The sequence below is a fragment of the Salarias fasciatus genome, chromosome 3 (assembly GCF_902148845.1).
Source record: "Salarias fasciatus chromosome 3, fSalaFa1.1, whole genome shotgun sequence".
Lineage (NCBI taxonomy): Eukaryota > Metazoa > Chordata > Actinopteri > Blenniiformes > Blenniidae > Salarias > Salarias fasciatus.
In genome coordinates, this window is record NC_043747.1 from 22,945,696 (window position 1) to 22,966,554 (window position 20,859).

The 20,859-nt window shown below is 45.2% G+C and overlaps 2 protein-coding genes across 2 annotated transcripts in view; one reads left to right on the top strand and one right to left on the bottom strand.

Moving 5' to 3' along the window:
* LOC115385939 (NACHT, LRR and PYD domains-containing protein 12-like) overlaps positions 1–20,859 on the bottom strand; it is a 226,843-nt gene that overhangs the window by 151,671 nt on the left and 54,313 nt on the right. The window lies entirely within an intron of this gene.
* Positions 16,076–20,859, top strand: part of LOC115385945 (NACHT, LRR and PYD domains-containing protein 12-like) — a 39,715-nt gene continuing 34,931 nt past the window's right edge. The window contains exons 1-2 of the mRNA XM_030088070.1: positions 16,076–16,137; positions 16,381–16,500. Coding sequence (XP_029943930.1) covers positions 16,091–16,137; positions 16,381–16,500 — 167 coding nt within the window. The 5' untranslated portion in view covers positions 16,076–16,090. The remainder of the gene's footprint in view (positions 16,138–16,380; positions 16,501–20,859) is intronic.

The window sequence follows — 20,859 nt, forward strand, 5'->3', positions numbered from 1 at the left end:
TTCTCCCACCTGCAGAGAGATGAGAGGAGATGATCAGAGTCTCTGTGAAGCAGTGAGGACTTCAGTCCTGTTCAGAGCAGCAGTCAGCAGCTCAGAGCTCATGAAGGACCACCACTGTCACACCAACACAACAAGCCTGTGGCTCCTCTGATTGGCTGACTGTGTGTCCTCTGCTGTCCAATCCTGAAGCTGCTCAGCGTTCTCCTCTCACAGCCTCACTGAGAGTCAAACACTGGATCTTTGTTCTCACACTGACTGTGTTTAGTCCAAACCTGCTGAAAGCAGCATGGACTCACTCCAACCATCTACTGACCTCAGAGTCTGCAGGCTGCAGTCTGGACTCTGCTGGAGATCAACCAGTTGCTCCACATCTGGATCCTGAAGCTGGTTGACACTCAGGTCGAGCTCCTTCAGATGTGAGGTTTTGGACTTCAGAGCTGAGGCCAGAGAAGAACAGTTGCTCTCTGACAAACTGCATCTCTCCAACCTGAATAAAGACAGAAAGCAGAAGAATCAATGAGGAGGAACCAATCAGATGTGTTGATGGAGAAATGAGCAGCTCCACATTACTGAGTCCTGATCAATGAGCTGTTCTGTTGTTGTGGATCTTCATCACACACATCATCCACATGTCAGCACAACATTCACACACCTCCTCATGTCCACACACACCAGTCAGCTGCTGCTGAGTTCAGTCCACTCTCTCACTGCAGGATCAGAGTCTAAGATCTCAGCTTCTGACAAGCATTTCTCCTTCTACAAAAGTAACAGACAGTCAACTGACCTCAGAGTCTGCAGACCACAGAGTGTATTCTTCAGAAAACCACACAGCTGCTCAACTCCTGAATGCTCCAGGTGGTTTCCAGTCAGATCCAGATGTTCCAGATGTTTCAGGAGGGAGGGGTTGGACTTCAGAGCTGAGACCACAGAAGAACAGCTGATCTCTGACAAACTGCAGCTCTTCAAACTGAATAAAGAGAGAAAGAAGTGAGATTGGATAGCTTTATTTTTCCAAGCCAGTGGGGTTCTGTCTTCTGTCTGATTTCAGCAGCATGAAGGAGTGGTGCAGGGGGTTGGAGAAGTCCGTAGTGATGAGGATGGCTTTCCTCACTACTGAGCACCTGTACAGTTCTGTCTGAGATGTCTTGGATGATCCAGCAGCTGGTTTTGTGTCCAGCCACTTGTTTCCATCACCTCCGATCTGTATGAACGGTGTCAGCCCATCTCGCTGCAGTGATCCTGTTCCTGCACCGCTTTCACAACACGGAGTAAACCCTTGGTTGTCCTGTGCAGACTGTGCTACTGTCCTTAAAGTGGGGGTCTGTTGCCTTTTAGCATGAATGAGTGTGTGAAAGCGTGGGCTGATTGTTGATAAATTATTCATATGTTCATTTTTGTCTTTTGGTGAAGTCTTGGTTTATTGTTTTGATTGGTTTAAATTTTTAATTCCATTTGACTCCGCCTGTTTTCAGTGAAAATGAATTACTCTTAAAAACAATTACCGAAGTTAATAGTAAAGCTTGAAGGATTTTGGAGTCCTCCACATCGGGGAGTTTGGCATTTTATTAATTGTAATGCAACTTTAATCAGACAGCAGGTATGATTCTGAGAAATTATTTTTTTTCCAACAATGGTATGAAACAGCAGCTACACAACAGAGACTTTTTCTCTTTTCATGGACACACCCGAACTGAGCTTATAGGAGCACTATCATGAAAAAAATGGACTTCTATGAGCTTTTAACATTTTTCGTGTGTGATTACTTCATAAAAGCTCTAGTTCAGTCAGTGTGTCTCTTCATTCATGCTTATTTGAGTAATCGATATGCATGTTCAGACACCCCCTCCTCCCCGCTGGCTGATCACTGATCTATGTCAGGTGGTGGAACCAATCATGAAGCGCCAAATACACATGCGCAGCATCGTCGCATACTTTAGCATCTCTTACCTCCACAGACTTTCACGCACTGCTGCTTCACCAACAACTTCAACAAGATGGTGGCACACAACAATACACACAAGATGAACTTGGTAGACACGTCTGTCCACTTTCAGCGTGGATGCGTATCACATATCCATGCTTCTCATGCCCATGATGTTATGCAGGTTCCAGTGCAAAGTGAAGTTGAGTTCTATATAGAATTACCGATATTTTATAATGCAAAAGTACTCCACAAATAGCTTATTATTGACTGGAGATGACTTTGGAAGGTTGGAAAGGCATGCTACTGTCAGGTCCTGTGCCATGTGGGGTCGCTCGGGGCTGATTTTGTTTTTGTGCTTGCCCTGTCTCACCTGTTTGCCTGCTCCTCTTGTTCTCCTGCCTGGTCACCTGCCTCGTTATCAGCGATAGCTTATTGCCCTAATGTGTGGCACCTGTTGTCTCTCCTATTTCAGCCCTGCTCCCCTCACTTGTCTTGTTGGTTCCTTGTGGGTTTGTCCGCTTGTTCTGTCTGTGGCCCTCAGCCCGCACAGATACAGGTCCTTTAACAACAAATACCAAAAAACAAAGCAACGTTTCCTGTGATTGAATTAGTTGATGTGACCTAATGGAATAAATTCATGACGCAAGCACGTACCCAGTAAAAGCCTCCTCAACTTCTCTCAGTTATTTGCCTCCAACAGATTCTAACTTCAGACAGTGAACTGACCTCAGAGTCTCCAGGTTACAGTTTGGACTCTCCAGTCCAGAACACAGAATCTTCACTGATGAATCCTTCAGCCTGTTGTCACTCAGATCCAGATGTTTCAGATGGGAGGGGTCAGACTTCAGAGCTGAGGAGATCACTTCACACTCAGAATCAGAGAGTTTACAGCCAGAAAGTCTGTAATGAGACAGAGAGAAGACAGGAAGTTGCTATGAGACAGGACACTTTGTTGAATTCCTCCTTATTTGACGTTAGAGCTTCAGCTCATCTTCTCTGGTTTGACTTTTGGTTTACCTATACAGTATATAATTGAAATTTTAAGAGTGGAATAATATCTTTTAATTTTTGTGGTCCACAACCTGATTGGTACACTTCAAAAATCACGTGTTGCAACTGCAGTTTCTTCATGACTGATCATTGAGAAACATCTCCACAGAGTAACTACAGGAAGGACTGCCTACAAACATCGCTTAGGTCATGACATGCGGACTCACACAGCCCTCCTGCAGTTCCTCACAGCTGGAATCAGTCTCCTTTGACCCTCCAATGTTGTGTTGTACTTCTCCAGGTCCAGCTCCTCCAGGACCTGGTCTGACATCTGCAGCATGTAGGCCAGAGCTGAGCAGTGGATCTCAGACAGTGTCTCTGATCTGTTCTCTGACTTCAGGAACTCTTGGATCTCCTGATGTACTGAGAGGTCCTTCATCTCCATCAGACAATGGAAGATGTTGATGCTTCTGTCAGGAGACATTTTAAAACTCTTGATGTCATTCAGGTTCTTGATGACTCTCTGGATGGTTTCTGGACTGATCTCTGTCTGACCCAGCAGACCTTCTAAGAGTCTCTGGTTGGATTTCAGAGAGAGGCCATGAAGGAAGCGGACAAACAGGTCCAGGTGTCCATTGTGACTCCTGAGGGATTTCTCGAGGACTTTCTGAAGGAAAATTTCCAGACATGTGACAGCATCGTCATGACAATGAGATCTCTTATCGAGGAAGGTCTTCAGTACATCTGTCTTCCTGTTGATGAAACAGTGGAACATGAAGACTGCAGCCAGAAACTCCTGAACAGTCAGATGGACGAAGCTGTAGACGACTTTCTGGAAGATTACAGACTCTCTTTTAAAGATCTGGGTACAGATTCCAGAGAACAGCGAGGCCTCAGTCACATCCAGAAAACACTGCTCCAGGTCTTCTTGGTAGAACACCATGTTTCCTTTCTCCAGATGTTCCAAGGCCATCCTGCCCAGCTTCAGAAGAAGCTCCCTGTCAGCCTCCGTCAGCTCCTGTGGACCCGTCTCAGGTCCTTCATGGTACTTGAGCTTCTTCCTGTGTGTCTGAACCAGCACAAAGTGGGAGTACATGTCAGTCAGGGTCTGGGGCAGCTCTCCTCTCTGCTCGCTGCTCAACATGTGCTCCAGAACTGTAGCAGTGATCCAGCAGAAGACTGGGATTCCACACATGATGTGGAGGCTCCTGGAGGTCTGGATGTGGGAGATGATTCTGCTGCTCAGCTCCTCATCACTCAGCCTCCTCCTGAAGTACTCCTCCTTCTGGGCGTCAGTGAAGCCTCGCACTTCTGTCAGTCTGTCCACACATGTTGGAGGGATCTGATGGGCCGCCGCCGGTCGGGAAGTGATCCAGACCCGAGCCGAGGGCAGCAGATCCCCCCGGATGAGGTTAGTGAGCAGCAGGCTGACTGAAGACTGCTGGGAGATGTCAAGCAGCCGCTGGCTGCTGCTGAAGTCCAGAGAAAGTCTGCTTTCATCCAGGCCGTCCAAGATGAACAGCAGCTTGCAGACAGCCAGCTCCTCTGCCGTCAGCTTCTGGAGCGTGGGATGGAAAACAGCCAGCAGCGAGAGGAGACTGTACGGCCGCTCTCCCAGCAGGTTCAGCTCCCTGAAGGAGAGCACCACCAGCACACTGACATCCTGGTTCTCCAGGCCCTCGGCCCAGTCCAGACTGAATTTGAGCACCGAGAAGGTTTTTCCACTGCCGGCCACGCCGCTGGTCAGAACCACTCGGATGTGTCTGAGCTCCTGGGCTGAGGCTTTGAAGATGTCCTGAACCCTGATGGCAGTGTGATGGAGGCTCTCCTTCCTGGAAGCTGTCTCCAGCTGCTTCAGCTCAGGTTCCCTCTGAAGCTCCTCACTGAATCCCTCTGTGATGTGGAGCTCAGTGTAGATCCTGTTGAGGAGGCTTCCTCCTCCTGCTTCATCACTTCCTTCAGTCACACGTTCACATCTCCTCCTCAGACTCTTCTTATGTTCTTCTAGAAGCTGCTGCAGACCCACACCTGCTCAAAGACAACAACAACAATCATACTGCACACAAACAACAAGCTTTCATGACTCTACAACACAACAAGTCCAGTGGAGACAAACCAGTCTCTCAGCAGACACATGTCCAGTCTTACTTGGTGCAGCGACGCTTCTGGATCCTTCTGGCTGCTCCTCACAGACATCACTCTTCTTCTCTCTGTGGACACCAAGAAACATTTACTCTGAGCAGCACAACACACAACAAAGGCACAAAGCTTCCAGCTTCAACTCTCATACTGCTTCAGAAAATTTTGAGCTGAATCTTAATGTAAGATGAACATCTCTTACTCTGGTTTGGAGGAAAAAAAATTAAATGACCAGTTTCTTACTTCAAGGTTGACGAACCAGGTTCAGCTCTGATGTCTGGTGGTAGAAAATGTTTGGATCGATCACTCCTCACGGACAAACAGCTGGATCCTGAAGACTCTGCTCTGTGTCTGAGCTCCTGATATCTGTACACACACAAGTGTTTATAGCTTGATCATGCCATGACCAAGTCTCTGTGAAGACTAATAGCAGGCCAGATAGGGCCTTCCCCCCCAAGACCCAGATGATTGGCAGCAATCCCAGAGCACACATCCCAGCCATCACACCAGGAAGACGTTCACACGCCAGGGCAGAGAAAGGCCTCGGCCACAACTCCCAGGGCACCGGGGCCTCAGGGGACCACGAGCAGCACCCCCTTCTACATTCCCACACATAAAAGAGGTCAGATTTTGCAGCAGGATGGTGCTCCGTCACATAATTCCATCTCTTCATCAAAATTTCTCAAGGCAACGAAGAACAAGGTGCTCCAGGACTGGCCAGCCCAGTCACCAGACATGAACATCACGAAACCAAAGACTCCTGATGAACTCTGGGAGACATGTAAGACTGTTTTCTTTACTATTCCTGATGATTTCAGCAATAAGTTATATGAATCATTGTTGAACCGCATGGATGCAGTCCTTCAGGTCAAGCAAGATATTAAATATGGATCTCACAGCACCGCCACTGACGTTTTGCAGCACATTTCTGTATTTGATGTAAATTATTGTTTCAATTTTCACATTACTCTCTGGAGGCGACAGAACTTTTGTCTTGCCAAAATCTGACCTTTCTGTGTTCATTAAATGATCAATATTTCTTCAGTGAAGAAATATTGATTCAGAGTCATGTCGTATCTCCATTCTTACAAAAAAATCAATCAGAACACACTGAACACTTTAAATTGTGAAATTATCAGATTCTTGCCATTTCACAGCTAATACATGCTGATAGTGATGCAATGAAAGAGAAACAGTTTCTTACTGTGTAACTGAAGGTTCAGGTTCACCACTGAAGTATGGACGTTCATCTATGGACTTATTAATCTTCATGGACAAATTGCTGGATCCTGAAGACTCTGCTGTGTGTCTGAGCAGCTGACAGCTACACACACACACACACACACACACACACACACACACACACACACACAATTAGAGCAAAAATCAGATGACTCAAAAACTGGTCAGTTTTAAATTCATCATGGACTTTCTGCGTAACAAAAGGATGTTGTTCTGGTGGAAGTACGACTTCTTTCAGCTCCAGTCAAGGCAGTGTCCCGGAGAACTTAAAGTCAAAATATTCCATATCACACCTCAAATATTTAAAATGGACATTTAATTTCTTCGAGAAACGCACATGTTAATCAGGACCATGTCAGATTTGGATGAGTGTTTCATTCAACTTACACTCTCAAACTCAGGCCATGGCCTAAATAATAAATCCACATTTGGATTTAGGAGCTGGGGTCCCTAGGAGTGGGCGGGGCTGGTTTACGAGGCTAATGGACATACTTATACATGAAAGAATTCAATTTAATTCAAAGCCTGTCATCTCAGACTCACAGAGGCGTTTTGTAATGTTTCTGGGCTTCTTGTCAAAGTGTATGTACCAAACTGGGACCAAAAAAACTTGATTCAGAAAAGCTTTTCACAAATACCAAAGTTGAATTCACATCAACTTATCTTTGATGGTGATCTCAGTTGTGCTTTCAGCCCAAAACTGGATCGCTCCAATCGCTCATCTGCAAGTCCTTTTAAAATGTTCATCTGGCATCAGCTTTAGTCAACACTGAAATTGGCTGAAAAACACTGCCCTTATCCTCCATTTGGGCCTTGTGTAGTGTTAGCATTAGCTACTTGTCCTGCTGATGCCAAAGTTGGCAGCTCTGAGGAGTTATCTCACTTTCCACAATGCTGTTAGACCAGTTTGGTGCAGAGAAACCTGTCACCTGCCACTCAAGTGAAAAGGATAAGGATCTGGCCATACACATCTTCCATGTTGACGATGACCCCACCCACTTCAGCTTCTCAGCCAATCACAGCGAAATAGACGGACTTCTTTTTCCAGTATTCTAATTCCTTTTCCACTATGCTTACAAGCACATACATATATATTCTTCTGTTACATACATACATACATACTGTATACTATGTGTGTGTATGTAAATGAAATGTATGTATGTGAAAAGAATATATGCCTAAGAGTGACAATATACAGTATAGTGTGTGTGTGTGTGTGTGTGTGTGTTTGTGATATATATCTTATACCTATTTTGTGTTATGGGGTGGGGTAGGAAGTTCAACAAAAACAACAATTCTCAAATTCATTTTTTTCTGTTCATCTGGATTTCTAAATTCAAAAAAGGGTTTTGGGAATAAAAAACAAGAAAGGAGGAGTTCAAAATGAGTGAATGCTCTCTTTGACAAGGCTAAAACACCAAGGGCTGCATCTTTTCTTCTTTTCTGGTGTTTTAGTGGATTCTGGACGTGGACTCTGCAGGAGCAGCTGACGTCTCTTACCTGTCCACAGACTCTGATCTGTCCTCGTCTTCATCCACACCAGACATGTTCAGTCAGGCTGAGAGAGACAGCAACAATGAGGATCAGGACAAACCTGTTCACGCACCACACCCTTCTCTTTCGTTAAGTACACAACTGGCGGCTGTGGCTCAGTTGGGAGAATTTTCGTCTCACAATCTGGAGGTTGCTAGTTTGATTCCCATCTCCCTCTGTGTGCATGTCGAAGTGGGCAAGACATCAGTCTCAGACTCAAACAGACATACATGACTCTATATCCACACCGCCCCGACACACTTCAGCATTACATTCAACAGACTGAAAGCAAAACTCTCACTCAGTCACGCACACACACTTCCCCACTTCGGCATTAGAGGACTAAAGATAGATAAAGACTCACCTGGTTCTCCCTCTCCGACACAGTCGACTGGAAGTGGGACTCTGCATTCACTCAGTGCTTCACTTCATGCACACATGCACTGGTTGCACTGACTTACCTTGATTCACCTGAACAGAGCTGCTCCTCCTCCTGAAAGTAAAACTATTTCAACAGGTTACAGGGTCACAGGTTTGTTGTTGTTGAAGAACAAGGTTGAGCATCTCATGAATGCAGTTCAAGATTAAGATCAGGAACTGAGAACAGTAACAGAGGTACAGCAGTTAGTTCAACTGGAAAAGCCAGTGAATCACCAAAAAGTCAATGTTTCCATCTAGTGTTGATTTCGTCTACAAAAATTAGAACGAAATATCCCCGTCAACAAACCTTTATTACATGTTGAAAAGGAGAAGAACCGAAACATAAATGGTGGTTATGGGATGATAATTATAATAAAATATATCATGCAATATCGCTGATGAATAAAAACAAGATGAAATGTGGTTCATAAAATAAAATTAAAACAGCTAAAATGCCTCTTCATATTTGTTGTCCAAAATAAGATGAAATAATGTTTTAATATTTCTTCTACTTTTCCATTCTTCTTTTCCCTTCAGAACTCGTCACAGTGAATCAGTTGCCTCCATCTAACCCTGTCTTCTGCATCCTCTTCCCTCACACACACCTTCATGTCCTCTTTAACCACATCCATAAACCTCCTCTTTGGTTTTAATATTTAGTCGCGTTTATTATTGTGTTTCTGTTTCACAGTAATCTTTGTGCCTTGCCAGAGGCAGGCACAAAGAACTAAAATCAAAACAGGCCGCCAAAATCAACTCTACTTCTATCCTGGTTTGAACAAGTTTTAGAAAAACTATGTCTTTGCGTTTGAACAAGAAACCAGAGGAGAATATTGGGTTGTTTTTTTTTTTTTTAATATAATTTTTCAAAAACAATAAAAACAAATGTTACTGAAGATGACTGCTTTTTTATCAATTCCAGTCATGTTTTGTGTGTCAGAGCCTGTGTGTGTGTGCGCACATCTTGAGTGTGACTGCGTGTGGGATTCTATTGGTAAAACTAGAATTTGGCACTCAGAGAGCGCAGACCTCCGCCACCGGTAAAATCAGTCACCAACAACAATAAGAACACCATATATAATAAAACAACATTGTGATCGGGGGTGTGATCGGAGCGCAGCGCTGCGGAGCGCTGCGGAGCGCTGCGGCATGCGGCGCGGCGTGCACATGCCGCACAGGCCCCCTGTCGGCAGGCCTGCCCAACTATGTGAAAGACTGCCCTATCTCTCAATGATAAAGAATCTTTTAAAAAATTCCTGGATCCAGACAGTGATCCGGATCATCACCAAAATTTAATGGATTCTAAGTTAGCCCAAGACCCACCTTTCCACAAAGTTTCATTGCAATCTGTCCATAACTTTTTCCGTAATGTTGCTAACAAACAAACCAACAAATCAACGTGATTCCATAACCTCCTTGGCAGAGGTAATAATAATGGTGAAAATATTTAACTCTTTTTTAGATGGCATTTCTCTGAACTACTCATTAAGAGGAAATGATTTATTTGCTTTGAAAAGGAGACAACATAATATGAAATTATAGGTTTTATTATAGATGATAACATAATAGTTACTGCAGCAGCAGTGTTAGTTGGTCACAGCTGGCTGTGCTGCGTATTTTTCATTTCAGATTAAAAATGACACGTGATTATTGTCCATGCTGATCGCCATGTGCTGTTGGTTTACAGGACTTGTGTTTTCCTGCTGATGCTTTTTTTTTCAGATCTATCTTCACGAACCATCATGTCAGAGGTTGTAGGTTTTGGAGTACAGACCCATCTGATTGGTTTTGTATCTTCAGCACCAAGGACAGCGCTTACAATGATGACAGTGTAATGCTGTTGAAGTGGCTTTGTTCTCATGTGCTCTTGTCTTGTCACGTGGTGAATTACTGTTGGAATTTATATGAAGAAGGAAATGCAATTAAGTTTGAATTGGTTAGAATTTCTTAATATTATATTTGTGTGTAGCTTATTAGTTTATCAGCCAGTCGGCGGCCTCATAAGTAGTGATGCGCTAGACAGCAGGAAAAAAGACAGGTTTCCCAAATCTATCAGTCTATCTATCTATCTATCTATCTATCTATCTATCTATCCATCAATCCATCAATCCATCAATCCATCAATCAATCTGTCTATCTATCTATCTATCATCCATCTGTCAACTTCACCCTCTCCCAACCCCTTTGATCAAAGCCTCCCTCCCCTCCCTGTCACCTCTGATCACTGCCATCATCCACTCCTCCCTCACTTCTGGTTCTGTTCCATCGCCTCTGAAATCCGCTGCAATAACTCCAATTCTCAAAAAACCTGGTTCTGACCCCAATAACTTCAATAACCTTCGTCCCATTTCTAATCTGCCATTTCTCTCAAAAATTCTGGAGAAAACAATTGTCTCCCAAATCCACTCTCACCTCTCTCGAATAACAGCCTCTTTGAGCAATTCCAATCTGGTTTTCGTCCCCACCATGGTACAGAAACCGCTCTACTTAAAATAACAAACGACCTCCTGCTGGCAGCAGATTCCAGACTTTTATCCATCCTCATCCTTCTAGACCTGAGTGCAGCTTTTGACACCATCTCTCATTCCATCCTTCTCCATAGACTGGCATCTATTGGTTTATCTGGCACACCCCTGGACTGGTTTACATCATAGCTCTCTGGTTGCACTCAGTTCATTCAGTTAAAAACATTCACATCCCATTCCATGCCCCTCTCTTCTGGTGTTCCCCAAGGCTCTGTTCTTGGTCCCCTCCTCTTCATCATTTATCTTCTGCCACTTGGCCAGATATTCCGCAAATATAACATACAGTTTCATTGCTACGCGGACAACACCCAGCTCTACCTCTCTTCCAAACCCACCTCACCCCCCACCCCCCCACCCCCCACCACCACCTCCCTCTGTGTCTGTCTCCAGGAAATCAAATCCTGGTTCTCTTCTAATTTTCTCAAACTGAATAGTGACAAAACTGAGGTTCTCCTCATTGGCTCCAAATCAGTTCTCACCAAAATCAATAGCTTCACCATCACCATTGATAACTCCACCTTTTCTCCTTCCCCGCAGGTCAAGATTTTGGGTATCGTCCTCGATGGCACTCTGTCATTTCAAACTCACATCAATAACATCACCCGATCTGCATACTTTCATCTCCGTAACATTAATCGTCTCCGTCCCTCCCTCACTCCTGCCAGCACCGCCATCCTGGTCCACTCTCTTGTCACCTCCCGCCTCGACTATTGTAATTCACTTCTCTCTGGTCTTCCACTTAAATCACTCCATAAACTCCAAATGGTCCAGAATGCATCAGCCTGAATTATCACCAGGACTCCCTCTTTCCACCACATCACCCCAGTTCTCCAGCAGCTTCACTGGCTTCCAGTCACTCACCGTATTATCTATAAAACCATTCTGTTAACATTCAAGGCCCTCCATAACCTCGCTCCTCCGTTCCTCACTGATCTACTCCACATAAACACACCCAGCCGGTCTTTAAGATCCTCTTCATCTCTTAGTCTCACCATCCCCCCTGCCCGCATGACCACCATGGGCTCCAGAGCGTTTAGCCGCGCTGCTCCCCGCTTCTGGAACTCCCTCCCATCTGACATCAGAAACATCAACTCATTATACATTTTCAAATCCACTCTCAAAACCCACCTGTTCAGACAAGCTTACTCATTTTGATCTCCAGTCATCCTTCAGTTTTAATCCGCTAAACTTGTATTCTTAAATTCCTTTTAAAACTTTTTATGTTTTAACCTATGTATTTGAAACTGTTTTTATTTTGTTTCCTTGTGCAGTGACCTTGAGTGTCCTGAAAAGCCCCTATAAATAAAATGTATTATTATTATTATTATTTATTATCTATCTATCTATCTATCTATCTATCTATCTATCTATCTATTTTTAACAAAAAAAATTAGAGTGAATTAAGTTAAAACCTGCAGCAGAACACAAGAAGCTGAATAAGAAGAGTTTGTTTTATTGATTCATTTATTGTTTGACACTCAGCAGAAAGGAAGTAGTAAAATCTCTGGTTTGAAGACATGGGGTAGTGAGAAAGTGCAGGCACTCATGTCAGTTCAGAAGAGTTTTTATAGCGGTTGCTTGTGTGTTTCTGTTGTGAACAAGGCGACTGGTCAAAACTAAAAGCAGAAATCCATCCTCATCAAACAATGAGCCTGGCTTCTACTTTGTCATGCTTTCTTCCCTCTCCAGTCAGTGTTGGTTTCAGGCTGTGATACAGTGGGAAATATTACTGGTCTGATTTTGGATGGAGCTCTGGTCAGAAGGACATGGAAAAGGGCAACTTTTAAAAGACATAATAAAACAATAAAAACTGAAATTATCTGACGCGAACTTTGGCAACTTAGTTGAATCCACAATACAAGTAAATCAACATAAGTGCGGTCATGTAAAGGGTTAAATAAGGCAACCTGGGATTTCAGATGGATTTGGTGTCTCTGGTTCCCTCTAGCGGCCGCATACTGCAAATACAGAAAGTACTGGAGGTAGGAAGGTAGGTAGTTGACATACTTCTAGACTGGAGATCAGACATTTTTACTACTTTTTCCTGACAGCTTAGGGTCAAACAATATGACACATAAAACATAAAAATGCTTGTTATTAAAGAACTTGTTGTGCTTTGCTGCTGTTTTTTAATTTAATTCACTCTAATTTGTTTTAAAAATGACCCATTTGTTGGATGATTTTGAGACCTCTGCAAAGAATGTGAAGATGGATGACGAAGTGAATGAACAACTTTAGACTGCTAGATGGAGACAAAGTGCTGAATCTGCATTACGCCAGGAACGCACTGGACGTGGAAGCGTAGCGGAGGCGCCGCATGCGCCGCGAAGTCTCCGCGCCGGCGCTTGGCTGTTTGTATTGGAGGCGTATCTGCTGCCTGCGCTCTCCGCGTTGCCAGTATGGATGTGTGTGTTTTGGTGACCTGTTGAGGGACTTTTTCTCCTCCTGTCTTCTTTTTTTCTGCATCACGTGAATCTCTGTCGCTGTGTGTGTGTGTGTGTGTGTGTTTGTGTGTGTGTGTGTGTATTTATGTGTTCTTGTTTGTTTGATTGGGTGCGTACATACGTACGCACCTGGTTCGAGCTGCTTGATCCAGCTTGACAATTGGCGCTCGCGGCTCGTGCGAAAAATAGAACAAAGCGGAGCTGCAGAGCGTGAGCTGCGGCGCGCGCGGCACCCCCCTTCGCGTTGTGTGCCGGCAGTCAGATAGGTTAACATGGGAGGCGATCAGAAACTCCATGCGTGGCGCTATCGCGCTTCTGCATTCTCCCCGTGGAGAACGCACTGGATGCAGAAGCGCCGTGGCGGAAGCGTCGTGCGCGGTAGCACCGCGCACAGAGTTTCTGAATGCCTCCCATGTTAACCTATCTGACTGCCTGCACACAACGCGAAGGGGGCTGCCGCGGCTCGCGCTCTGCAGCGCGCCTGCTCCGCTTTGTTCTATTTTTCACACGAGCCGCGAGCGCCGAGAGCGCCAATTGTCAAGCTGGATCAAGCAGCTCGGACCAGACAAGAAGTGGGAAACAGAAAAGGCAAGAGAATCCGGTCAATTTTCAAAATAAAATAAATTAAATGACGATTAGTTACAGTGTTGCTTGTCCGTCTATAATTTGTCACTTGGGTCTAATTACAAGAGAGATGGACACACACACACAAACAGACATACTCATGTACGCACCCAATCAAACAAACAAAAACACATAAATACACACATAGACACACACACACACACACACAAAAACACACACACAGCAACAGAGATTCATGTGATGCAGAAAAAAAGAGGACAGGAGGAGAAAAAGTCCCTCAACAGGTCACCAAAACACACGCATCCATACTGGCAGAAGTAGAGACAGAGATGTGAAAACCGAGAGCAGACGGATCCAGTCGAGTGCAGTCGATGTGTGGCCAGCGCGGAGAGCGCAGGCAGCAGATACGCCTCCAATAGGAACAGCCAAGCGCCGGCGCGGAGACGTTTTTTGCCAGACATTAATACAGTGATTAGGGTAAGACAAGGCAGTGAAGGCTTTTTAAAGACATGAAGCAAGAATTTTGTTTTAAACTTACGAGTTTTGAAATTCATTTAAACATGAATTTCAAAACTTGAAAGTTTAAAACAAAATTCTTGCTTGATTTTTTGATCAGTTTCACATCCAAACTCTTGTTGGAGGCACTACAAAGGGTTAAATGATGGCTCACTGAATAATCGTGGTGTTCTTAACATTATCATCCACTGTGTTTGGAACAGCACTGCTGGACATTAAACATGGTTTTGTTTGTGTCTATTTTTAATTGTGGGATTTAGAATCAGACCTGGCAACCCGCTGTGTTTGTGGAGCTGCAGGAGAACTGTCTCTTTTAAAAAAAAAAAAAAAAAAAAAAAAAAAATTCCTCGTTCGTTGGTGTTGAGAGGTCATAATATGTCTACCTGTGTGGCGACCTTACTTTGATTTTTTTTTTCTTTATTATTATGTCGTTTGTTCTTCTGAGATAAAACAACTGGTTCAGTCAAGATTTTCAGGCTGGGTTTCTTCATGTGGTTCTTTATTTTGGGCTTTTTTCTGCCTGCATGAACCTCACCCAGTACTGAGAAAAACACTTCTTATCACTGTAATGGACACCGCAGAAGAGAAATAAGGTGGGAGACAAAAGGTGAGTAAAAAAAAAAAAAACCTGCCTTAATATGTTTAGAACTACATATGAGCTTTATTTTGTTGATCCTTGTTTTGTTTATTGTCACAATTCCAACTTTATCAAAAGAGAGTTAGTTAGTTAGTTAGTTAGTAGTTAGTTAGTGTGAACAGAGAGGCGCTTATATCTGTGTGTTTGTGTGTGTGTGGGTGTACAAGTGTATATGGTGTGTGTGTGTGTGTGTGTGTGTGTGTGTGTGTGTGTGTGTGTGTGTGTGTGTGTGTGTGTGTGTGTGTGTGTGTGTAGAGAGAAGGGTGTGTACATACCGCAGAGACCGTTGATATGTTTAAAGGGAGGTTAAAAACACACCTTTTTAATCTGGCTTTTAATTAACCTTCTGTAGTTCTTATCTCCATTTTTATTTTTCATTATCATTTTTATTTCAATCTATTTATCCTATTTATTCCTTCTATTTTTATTATGTACTTCTAACTTATTTTAATTTTTTACTTTATAATCTTATCTTACTATTAACTTTGTATCATGTCTTTTTATGTTTTTAGCTATTTAACTCCAGTGTTTCCTGAGGGGGGTCCTTCACACTGGGAGTTGGTCCTGGTCCTCTGCTGGGATCACTCGAGTCCTCTGGTCCCGGCTGGCCTGGGGGTCCCCACACTTCGGTGTGTGGGTTCCCCTTGGTCTGGTGGGGTCAGGGGTCGAGCGCTGGGGCCCCAGTATTAATGACCTTCGCCTTCTCCTGGTGTGGACGGCCTCACTGGCAGTGTTTTCCCATGATGCTTAGTGCCATGTCATGTCTCCTCTGCTGTGTGCAAATAATTCAGAGTGTGTCTGTTTGTGTGTGTGTGTGTGTGTGTGTGTGTGTGTGTGTGTGTGTGTGTGTGCGTGTGTGTGTGTGGGTGTGGGTGTGGCGTATACTGATTGATGGTGTGGTTTTTATTCTTTTGTTTTTATGACTGTTTTTACTGTTCAGCACTTTGCGTTGTTTTTATAAATATGAAAAAGTGCTCTACAAATAATGTTTGATTGATTGACTGATTGATGTGGACAGAGAGAGAGATGTGTGTAGTGACAGAGGAGTGTGTTTCTCTGTGTAGGGAGGGTCAGAGTCGTTAAACCGGTTTATCCTGATTCTTGTTGCTGCTTTTCTCTCTCAGCCTGACTGAACATGTCTGGTGTGGATGAAGAGGAGGACAGATCAGAGTCTGTGGACAGGTAAGAGACGTCAGCTGCTACTGCAGAGTCCACGTCCAGAATCCACTAAAACACCAGAACAGACGAAAAGATGCAGCACTTGGTGTTTTAGTCTGCTGAACTCAAAGTGAACATTGTGAACATTCACTCATTCTGAACTTCAGTCAGAACCTCCTGTGTTTGTGTGTGTGTATGTGTGTGTGCGTGTGCGCGTGTGTGTGTGTGTGTGTGTGTGTGTGTGTGTGTGTGTGTGTGTGTGTGTAGATGTCAGCAGCTCAGACACACAGCAGAGTCTTCAGGGTCCAGCAGTTTGTCTATGAAGAGTAAAAAGTCCATTGATCAACCTCCAGCGTTCAGTACTGAACCTGGACCTTCAGCCACAAAGTAAGAAACTGTTTCTCTTTCATTTCCTCGATATCAGTGTGTTTTGGCTGTATTTTTTCAAGAATCTGATAATTCTACATTTCCAAGTGTGTGTTCTGATAGATATTGATGCAGTAAGAATAGAGATACTTTGTGACTTTGAATCTAAATTTGGGAGAACTTTTAAAGTACATGGAACCAGGACCAGGGCCGGCCCAGGCTTCTCAGGCCCTGAGACCCCTGAGGGGTTGGGTGCCGAGCGGCGGGCTGGGGGATGGGCGAGCGATGCCAAGCAGTGCAGTGCTCACACGGAGTGTCAGAGCACCCCACAGTAGCCCCTTGTACGGCCACCCCCCCCCCCCCCCCCCCCGCACACTGCATCCTTGGCAGCCGCCTCATTCGCCTATGCCTAAAGCCGGCCCTGCATGGAACACACCACCATATGCTGGTTAAAGAACTTTGTGGTTCAAAGGTTGCTGCCTCTGTAAATCAATGTCACTGTGACTGACCTGATGTAGAGTTCAGCTGACAGTTTCCAGCAGCAGACTTGTTGTTGAAAGAGGGGATGGTCCAGACTGGCTGAGGGTCGGAAGTCTACAAAGGAAGAGGATCCAGGCAGCTGCACACAAGGAGCTGCAAAGAAACAAGAGAGATTTGATTTTGACACAAACATCACCATGACACTGGATCGATCAAATCCAAACCTGTAGAGGAGAAAAGAATGAGGAAGATGATGGCAGACAACAGTGAGAGTTGGTTCTCTTCACAATTCAGGCTGCAGAGGTGAAGGTCCTCCTGAATGTCCCGTCCCAACTTCAGTCGAAGGGCCTGATGTTTTTCTGCTCTGATCTATTATTATCTAATTAGGGAATGTCATGTTACTCTTTGATTATTTTAATTCTTTTTTATTTTTAACTTATACTTCCTGACTGGTTGATTGAGTGAACGCAGGCGCGCTTTGCTGCCGCTGCTCTCCTGTCGCTGCTCTCCTGCCGCTGCTCACCTGCAACGCTAGCGTGCCTTGCTGCCGCTGCTCACTCTGAGCTAACTGCCTTCCTTCTCAACTCCTCACTGCTCACTTGGCTCCATGTCATCGCCTCTCTAAAGCGTTCCACAATGTGGGCCTGTCGGGGTTTTGTGTGGTCCACATTGGCTTGGACCATTTTTTCACTCCTCCATCTACCCGCGGAAGGAATCCTTCAGTACTCGGCAGTGGAGCTGCTCAGACTCTGCTCTCAATGGTCCGGACCTCCACCAGCAGCTCTGAAGCTTCACCCGGACATCAGCTTCCAGCCTTGCCCGAAGTACATCCACCATGGCTCTCGGCGGGGCTTTCTCTTCAGTGGCTCCAAAGGGATTATTTCCATCTGGTCCTCCACTCGCCGTCCCTCCAGAAACACTGGCCGGACTGTCAATCACAGAGTGTTCGCCTGCCTGGCTAGGTCGGCTAATCCCCCTGCTAGCGCTCGCCGTTCCAGTGACAACACCGACGTCAGCTTCAGTCTGCTGAACATCCGCTCCCTCACGGGCAAAGGACACCACAACCAGGATCTCCTTAAGGACCGTAAGCTTGACTTTCTTTGTTTGAATGAGACGTGGCAACTTCCTGGTGACTTTTCCCAGCTGAACGATGCTATTCCACCGGGGTTTGTTTACATTAGCAAACCTCGCGGCTCGGGTCGTGGAGGCGGTCTTGCGATATTACACCGCGAGAAGTGGAAGGTCCTCCTAGTCTCTCTGCCTCCTCTCCCATCACTGGAATGCCTGGCTTGTCAGATCCCAGGCCCCACTCCCATAATCATTGCCACTGTCTACCATCCCCCAAGCCCCCTTCCGATTTTTTAAATGAATTTTCGGCCCTTCTCATCCACCTTGCAACTCTCTCTCCGAGTGTAATTCTGCTGGTTAACTTCAACATACACATGGACAATCCTGCTCTTCCCCTTACCAAGGACTTCTCATCACTGAACAGTTTTGGCTTCCATCAGTTTGCAGACTTCCCCACTCACATCAAAGGACATACCCTGGACTTAATTTGCTGCTCTGGTCTCACTCCTTCTGACTGTACTACTGCTCAACTTCATATTACGGACCATTTCCTCCGTCTCTCTGTTTCCATTTCTTTCCGCAACATAAAGGATATTAACATGGACTCCCTCTCCTCCAGCATCTCCGCTCTGACTTTTGACTCTTCCTCCACCCCCGATGACCTTGTCTCCCTTTACAGTAATGGACTCACTCAGATCCTCAACTCACTAGCTCCTGTAAAATCTCACTCTGTTTATTTCACTGTTCATTCCTGATCTCTGCGCCTTGAAAACCAAAAATCGTCAGCTTGAAAGACTCTCTCAGAAAACTGGTCTCAATATTCACAAAGACATGTATACTGCTCATCTATCGCTCTATAAGGACTCCATATCTCATGCTAAATCACAATATTATTCTGGTCTCATCTGCTCAAATGCCGGCAACACAAAGACACTCTTTTCCGTTTTCAACAGCATCATCCAACCCCCTGACTCTCTACCTCCCCACCTGTACTCTCCAGAGACTTGTAACACTCTTCTCCAGTTCTTCAATGACAAGGTCATGAAAATCCACCAACACCTCAGCTCCACAACCTCTTCCTTCCTCTGTTCCTCTCCCGCCATCTCATCTATTTTCCACCTTTGAACTCCCTCCTCCCTCTGATATCTCCAATCTCATTACCAAGTTCAAGCCCTCAACCTGCCAGCTGGATCCCCTCCCCACAGTTCTGGTCAAATCCTGCCTCCCCTCTCTACTCCCCCTCATATCATTCACTCTTCGCTGTCTGGAACTGTTCCCACTCTCTTTAAATCCGCAGCCGCCAGCCCCATCCTGAAGAAACGTGGTTCAGACCCTAACAACTTTAATAACCTCTGCCCCATTTCTCATCTTCCCTTCATCTCCAAAATCTTAGAGAAAATTGTTGCCTCTCAACTCCACTCCCATCTCACCCTCAACAGTCTTTATGAACAGTTCCAGTCCGGTTTCCGTCCCGCCACAGCACCGAAACAGCACTAATAAAGGTCACAGATGACCTTCTAATGGCAGCTGACTCCGGTTTGATCTCCATCCTCATACTTCTCGATCTCAGTGCGGCCTTCGACACCGTCTCTCACTCCATCCTGCTCAATAGACTCTCCTCCATTGGCAAAACACACACCCCCCTCCACTGGTTTCACTCCTACCTCACTTGCCGCACTCAGTTCATCCAGCTCAATCCCTTCACCTCTCAGCCCTCCCCTGTCACTTCTGGCATCCCCTAGGGCTTCGTCCTGGGCCCCCTCCTTTTCATCATATACCTCCTTCCCCTCTGCAATATTTTCCGTGAACATGGTATTAATTTTCACTGCTATGCAGATGACACCCAGCTCTATCTCTCCAGTAAACCTAACTCCACTCTCCCACCCTCCTCCCTCACCCTCTGCATCTCGGAAATCAAATCCTGGTTCACCTCAAATTTTCTGAAATCAAACAGTGATAAAACAGAATTTCTTCTTGTTGGCACCAACCCCACACGTTCCAAATCTAACAAGTTTTCCCTCACAATCGACAGCTCCACAGTCTCCCCCTCCCCTCAGGTTAAGAGTCTGGGTGTCATCCTTGGCAGCTCACTTTCCTTCCACTCCCACATTAATAACCTCACTCGGCATACTTCCACCTACGCAATATAAACCGTCTCCGCCCCTCTCTCACCCCTCACACCACTACCATCCTGGTCCACAGCCTGGTCACGTCCCGCATCGACTACTGCAACGCACTCCTCTTTGGTGTCCCCCACAAATCCCTCCATAAGCTCCAACTGGTCCAAAACTCAGCAGCTCGCATCATCACTGAAACCCCTTCCTTTCACCCCCCCCCACCCCCACCCCCATCCTCCAGCAGCTCCACTGGCTCCCGGTGAAATTCTGGATCATTTTCAAAATACTTCTGTTCCAAAACCCCAACCCCTGCCTTTGGGACTTCTGATTGAAACAAGGGATGAGATTGAAAAAATCCTGAAACTTATCCTGCTCTGGAGCAGGCAAACTCCACAGAATAAATCTCCATGGTCACTTAAGTCAAAACATACCTAATTTCTCCCTGTGTTACTTTTATATAACCAGATCATGGATTAGTTCGTCCAAAATCAGCAAGTGATTCTGGATTAATCCCTTATCTTGGTTTTGTGCAATAGGCCCCAGGAAACAGGAAAAAGTTAATCATAAGAGAACCCTGCTCTTTTCTGCTCTCAGCCAATCAGAGGTGAACTCACCTTTGCCTCAACCTGTTGCCATGATAACAATGTGACTGACAGGCTTTAAGACACATTTTTGTTGTATCCTGTGCCTTAATTCAACCTCAGATTATTGCTGT